The sequence below is a fragment of the Hemiscyllium ocellatum genome, chromosome 45 (genome assembly GCF_020745735.1).
Source record: "Hemiscyllium ocellatum isolate sHemOce1 chromosome 45, sHemOce1.pat.X.cur, whole genome shotgun sequence".
Lineage (NCBI taxonomy): Eukaryota > Metazoa > Chordata > Chondrichthyes > Orectolobiformes > Hemiscylliidae > Hemiscyllium > Hemiscyllium ocellatum.
In genome coordinates, this window is record NC_083445.1 from 16,025,925 (window position 1) to 16,032,846 (window position 6,922).

At 43.2% G+C, this 6,922-nt stretch overlaps 1 protein-coding gene across 1 annotated transcript in view; it reads left to right on the forward strand.

Moving 5' to 3' along the window:
• The first annotated feature begins 919 nt into the window (after nucleotides 1-919).
• Nucleotides 920-6,922, forward strand: part of LOC132835924 (epoxide hydrolase 4-like) — a 123,685-nt gene continuing 117,682 nt past the window's right edge. Inside the window, exon 1 of the mRNA XM_060855035.1 lies at nucleotides 920-1,187. Coding sequence (XP_060711018.1) covers nucleotides 945-1,187 — 243 coding nt within the window. The 5' untranslated portion in view covers nucleotides 920-944. The remainder of the gene's footprint in view (nucleotides 1,188-6,922) is intronic.

Genomic DNA, 6,922 nt, shown 5'->3' on the forward strand with positions numbered 1-6,922 from the left:
TCAGGATTCCTGAGATGCTGCCTAACCTGCTGTGCTTTGACCAGCAACACATTTGCAGCTCTTTCAATATATAGTAAAAAATGAGGTCTGCAGATGCTGGAGATCACAGCTGCAAATGTGTTGCTGGTCAAAGCACAGCAGGTTAGGCAGCATCTCAGGAATAGAGAATTCGACGTTTCGAGCATGAAGGGCTTATGCTCGAAACGTCGAATTCTCTATTCCTGAGATGCTGCCTAACCTGCTGTGCTTTGACCAGCAACACATTTGCAGCTCTTTCAATATATAATTTGTTATACTGTAATTTTATGCTATCGATTATGCAGTATAAGATTGTAAGACACAATCACCTGATGAAGGCTTAGCACTCCATGTAGTGCTTCCCGATAAATTTTTTGGATTATAACCTGGTGTTGTGATTTTTGTACTCTCCTATCCAACACTGGTGCCTCTCACCCTCCACTTTAGGAGTTGCAATGTCACATTGTGTCTGTGCAGGACATCATTAAGGCCACTTTCGGATACTGTGTACACTTTCGGATACTGTGTACACTTTCGGATACTGTGTACACTTTCGGATACTGTGTACACTTTCGGATACTGTGTACACTTTCGGATACTGTGTACACTTTCGGACTCCCTTCTGCAGGAAAAATGTTAAACTTGAGAGGATGCAGTAAAGATTTGTAAAGATGTTGTTTCCTCATGCTGGCTGGTTTGCTGTACCTTTCAGCCTCTTGCCTACTCTCCTGCTGAAGGTGCAGCGCTTCGGAAGCTAGTGCTTTAAAACTAAACCTGTTAAACTATAACCTCGTGCCCTGTGATAGTTTTTTTGAGCTCCAGGACCTGCACGGCACGCACCCAGCGCTGATTGGCTGTCGTACTTGTCAATCACCACAGACAGCCCAACGTGCAGGGGCGGCAAAGTGGCCGCGAGCACGGCCAAGATGGCGAAGCTGGTGTCACATTTTCTGGTGCTGCCCAGCCGTGTGGCGCTAGCTGCCGCCGCCGCCACCTACTGGATCGCAGTCTACACGCTAACGACCCTGGCCGGCGGCTTGTTCCTTCTGCGTATGGCCTGGGTGGTCATCAGGAGGCGAGGTCGGGCCTTCGAATGGCGGCGCCGGGAGCGTCCGCCGGCCTGCCTCAGCGATCCGTCTCTGGGGATTCACGGCTTCGTCCGAGTGAAGGTATCGTCCGCGGCCGCGGAGGCCGTTGGTTCACGTGCCGCATTTGAAACCCGTTTCAGTTAAAGCACCGGCGCACTTTGGGTTTGCGCGTGCACATGATCCACGTGGCCTTCTGGGATTTGTAGTGCAGCCGAATATCTCGCATGCGTACTCATCCCTGGCTGCCATTTTCCGCTGACCTAGCAAACAGATGTAGGCCATTCTGTCCATGGCCTACATGTCGGTGTGGACTTGTTGGGCCGAAGGGCCTGTTTCCACACTGTAAGTAACCTAATCTGATCTTAAAAAAAACCTGAGACAGTGGTGACTGCTGTCCCCTTGTCAACTCTACCCTTGCTGTCTTACAGGTGCACTGAGGCACTGTGGCCTTATCAAGCTTCAGGCCATAGTAACGTTTATGACACAGAAAGAAGCCGTTCAAACGGAGTATAACTGTGCCAACTGTGCCTAAGTCCCAAGGAATTCTAATCAGACCTTCCAGCATCTGGACCATGGCCTTGCATATTATAACACTTTGAGATGCACATCCAGCTACCTATTTAACTAGTTCAAAGTTACCCACCCGTATCATCAAACTGGGTAGTGAACTTCAGTCAGACCATCTAGGTTAGAAATGTTTTTCCTCATATGCCTTGTCATCCTACACTCAACCATTTGTTTATATGCATTTGGAAAAGCAAGGACTGATTGGGGATAGTCAATGTGGGATTCAGGGGAAATAGCCAATTGAGTACAAAATTGGCTTGAAGGTAGGAGGCAGAGGGTGGCGGCGGAGGATTGTTTACTTTAGGCTGGAAGTGTGTGACCAGTGGTATGCCACAAAGCCCACTGCTTTATGTCATTTGTGTAATTGATTTGGATGTGAACATAGGAGGTATGGCTAGTAAGTTTGAGATGACAGCAGAGTAGGCTGTTTAGTGGAGAATGAAGAAGAATATCTCAGTACAATGGGACCTTAATCACATGAGCCAATGGGCTGAGGAGTGGCAGATGAAGTTTAATTAAGATAAATGTGAGATGGTTCATTTTGGAAAGGCAAACCACGACATTACTTATACAGTTAATGGTAGACCCCCTGGGAAGTATTGCCAAACAATGAGACCTGGAATACAGTTACACTGTTCTTTGAAAGCAGAGTCACAGATGGATAGGCTGGTGTAGAAGGTGTTTAACATGCTTGTCTTCATTGATCAGGACATTAAGTATAGGAGCTGGGCTGTAATGTGACTATGTGGAACATTGGTGAGGCCACTTTTGTGTACAGTTTGATCACCTTTTTGTGGAAAGAATGTTGTTAAACTTGAGACAGTGCAGAAAAGATTTACAAGGATGTTGCCAGGACTGAAGGGTTTGAGCTACAGGGAAAGGCTGGATTTTTTTTCCTGGAGCATCGGAGACTGAGGGGTGACCTTATAGAAGTTTATAAAATCATAAGGGGCATGGATAGAGTGAATAGCCAAGATCGTTTTCCTAGGGTGAGGGAATCCAAACCCACAGGATGGATGCTTAAGATGAGAGGAGAAAGATTTAAAGACGACCTGAGGGGTAACATTTTCACACAGAGCATAGTGCTTGTATGGCATGAGCTGCCCAAGGAAGTGATGGAGGCAGATACAGTTACAACATTTAAAAGGCATCACAATGGGTATATGAATAGGGGGATTTTAGAAGGATATGTGCCAAATGCTGACAAATGTACTAGGTCAGATTGGGTTATCTGGTTGATGTGGATGAGTTGGACTGAAGGGTCTGTTTCCATGCTGACTGATTCTATGACTCTATAATCGCCTGCATACCACCATTTTCTTCAGGACAGCTAGGAATGGGCACAAACTGCTGGCCCAGCCAGTGACCCACATCTCCCAGGAATTAATAAAATTATATTGAAAAATGAATTCAATTCTTTAACGTTCTGCTCCAAAGATTTATCTTGTACACAATCCAGGATTTTAAGCCACAAAGCATTAACTCTAATTAATATTATCTGGTATATATGTAAATTGAAGAAACCCATTATTGCAATAATAACTGAGTACATTATTTATATAATATCCAGCATAACCACAGTTTGGTGGCATATAAACAACTTCCACCAATATTTTCCTGGGGTGTCGGAGGCTGAGGGATGGCCTTAAAATTTTTAACATAAGGAGAAGCATAGATAGGATGAATAGCTAAAGTCTTTTCCCAGGGTAGTGGAGTCCAAAACTAGAGGGCATGCATTTAAGGTGAAAGGAGAAAGATTTAAAAGGGACCTAAGAGGCAAGTGTTTCATGCAGATGGTGGTGAGTGCATGGAATGAGCTGCCAGAGGAAGTGGTGGAGGTTGGTACAATTACAACATTTGAAAGGCATCTGGATGGTTACATGAATAGTTTCATTGAAATTGATTCTTCACCTTGACCCATTGATCTAAGATTCTCACTCATAAATGTACTTATCCATCCCATATTAATAAAACTAACCCACCTCATTATCCCTTTCACCTATCCCTCTTAAATGATGAATCTCCCTGAATATTCAGTTCCTAGGCCTAGTCAACCTGTAACCATGCTTCTGCAATGGCAATTAAATCATATTCATTTACTGTTATTTTACCTAAAATCTTCTATCTTTTTGTGACTGCTCTGTGCATTTATATAGAGTGCCTTTAACGTTATCATCTTAACATTATTCTGCATTCTGATCCTTTTAACTGTTTGCCTTGTTTCGTCTGCCTTCCATTTTCACTTACAACTTCTCTACTACTTGCTACTAAGTTTTGTTTCCTTCCAATCTGAACTCGCTCTTCGATTCCCATACACCTGCTAATTTAGTTTACATCTTCCTAACAACCCCAGTAAATCTCCCTGTAAAGATGACAGTCTCAGTTTTGTCCATCTTGTACAGTTCTCATTGTCTCCAAAATATGTCCCAATGTCTTAGAATCATAAGATTTGATCCCTTCTGTATCAATTCTTCAGACATGTGTTCAATTGGTCAATCTTCCCATTGTTATTTTCAGTAGTGTGTGTAGTACTGGGAGTAACCTTGTGATTCTACTTAACTGTTTGTTTTCCAAGTCCATTAAATCTGCTTTCAGAACTTCATCTGTCGTCTTACCTACATCATTGGCTCTTTTGTGGACCACAATCTTTGGCTATTCATCCTTCACAAAAAAAAGAATCATCATAGAATCCTGAGTGTGGAAGCAGAGCATTTCAGCCCATCAGGTCCACACTGAAGAGAATCCCACTCAGATCCACCCCCCTAACCTACTCCTGTAACCCTGCATTTGTGTGGTGATCACCTGTGTGCCCCCTTTGCCTATACACTCCTAATATGTGGTATGGATACTTCTCGAAGCACACTATTCATTAAATTCTCTGCCTTACATTAGCACTAGAGTGATTCTAGCAGCCCCTTGAATTCCAAAACCTGAAGCTGAAGTTTTTTCAGTGAGTGATACTTCCCACACATGTATTAGTTAAGGATAATGTTGCTATTTTCAGGACTTCCCACTTATCAGAGGTGACATTCGAGCAAGCTGCTTGCCATGTATTAACCTTACAAACTATAGAGAATATCTTACCAGTTCCTCACCAATCAGCTTTTTCACCATATTGAAGTACAACTCAAATGCTGGAAACTGAGAAAGAAAAGCTACCTGCCTCTAACACTGTCATGAAACTTACAACTTCAGGCTATTCAACTGCACTCTTTGCAAGTTGCAATCAGACTCTTGTCTTGATTATTTTAACTTAATCTGTTCAGACATTTATGACACAGGTTTGCATAGGTGAGACTTGAACCCAGATCTCTTGACCCAGACTACCACAATACCAGAAGAGCTCTTGGACCCTGTACTACACTAACTGCAGCAATCAGCTCTGATGCAACGATGTAAACCAGATTGATTTAGTCACATACTTAACTAATATTAACTTCTTTTCAAAAGAAGCTTGTTTATCCTAGCCTGAAGAAACTTAAACTTAACTTGAATAATAATTTTTAGTTCACTGATATAAGAATTGATTTTTCAAAAAATTTATTCTTAAGGTTTCTTCATTCACCAAATTCCCTGCTTCACTCTGTTTCTTGCACTCCACAATTAATGGTGAGTGATTAATAAATGTGATTAAAGATGCATGTACGTCTTTTCTGTGAATGGCATTTTTTTTAACAATAGTTCAAAAATATGTTTGGTTTAGTGACCTACGATTACAGTTCGGTTCCTGGGAGGAAGTATGTACTCTAACTAGAGTCGAGACCACACCTGTGTGCAGTTCTGGTCTCCAAATTTGAGGAAAGACATTCTGGCTATTGAGGGAGTGCAGCGTAGGTCAATTCACGAGGTCAATTCCTGGAATGGAGGGATTACCTTACACTGAAAGACTGAAGCGACTGGGCTTGTATACCCTTGAGTTTAGAAGACTGAGAGGGGATATGATTGAGACGTATAAGATTATGAAAGGATTGGACACTCTGGCATCAGGAAACATGTTTCTGCTGATTGGTGAGTGCCAAACCAGAGGACACAGCTTAAAAATACGGGATAGACCATTTAGGACCGAGATGAGGAGAAACTTCTTCACCCAGAGAGTGGTGGCTGTGTGAAATGCCCTGCCCCAGAGGGCAGTGGGGACCCAGTCTCTGGATTCATTCAAGAAAGAGTTGGATAGAGCGCTCAAAGATAGTGGAATCAAGGGTTATGGAGATAAGGCAGGTAGCGGATACTGATTAGGAATGATCAGCCATGATCATATTGAATGGCGGTGCAGGCACGAAGGGCTGAATGGCCTACTCCTGCACCTATTGTCTATTGTCTTTTAAATGTTGTAATTGTACACACATCCACCACTTCCTCAAAGTTCATTCCACATGCGAACCACCTTCTCAGTTTAAAAAAAAGTCTCACGTCTTTTTTAAATCTCTCTCTTATCCCCTTAAAAATGTGCCCCCAGTCTTAAAATTTCCCATCTTATAGAAAAGGCAACTAACATCAATTCTTTCTATATCTCTCATTACTTTGTAAACTTCTATCAGGTCACCTCTCAACCTCATGCCCTCCAGTGAAAAATGACCCAGACTAGAGTCATAGAGATGTATAGCATGGAAACAGATCCTTGGGTTCAACCCGTCCATGCCGACCAGATATCCCGAACCAATCTAGTCTCACCTGCCAGCACCCGGCCCATATCCCTCCAAACCCTTCCTATTCATATACCCATCCAAATGCCTCTTAAATGTTGCAATTGTACCAGCCTCCATAACATCCTCTGGCAGCTCATTCCATATGCGTACCACCCTCTGCGTGAAAAAAGTTGCCCCTTAGGTCTCATATATTTTTCCCCTCTCACCCTAAACCTATGCCCTCTAGTTCTGGACTCCCTGACCCAGGGAACTGACTTTGTCTATTTATCCTATCCATGCCCCTCATAATTTTGTAAACCTATATAAGGTCACCCCTTAGCCTCCAATGCTCCAGGGGAAATAGCCCCAACCTGTTCAGCCTCTCCCTGTAGCTCAGATCCTCCAACCCAGGCAGCATTCTTGTAAATCTTTTCTGGACCCTTACAAGTTTCACAACATCTCTCCGATAGGAAGGAGAATTGCACGCAATATTCCAACAGTGGCCTAACCAATGTCCTGTACAGCTGCAACATGACCTCCCAACTCCTGTACTCGATGCTCTGACCAATAAAAGAAAGCATACCAAACACCACCTTCACTATCCTATCTACCTGCGACTCCACT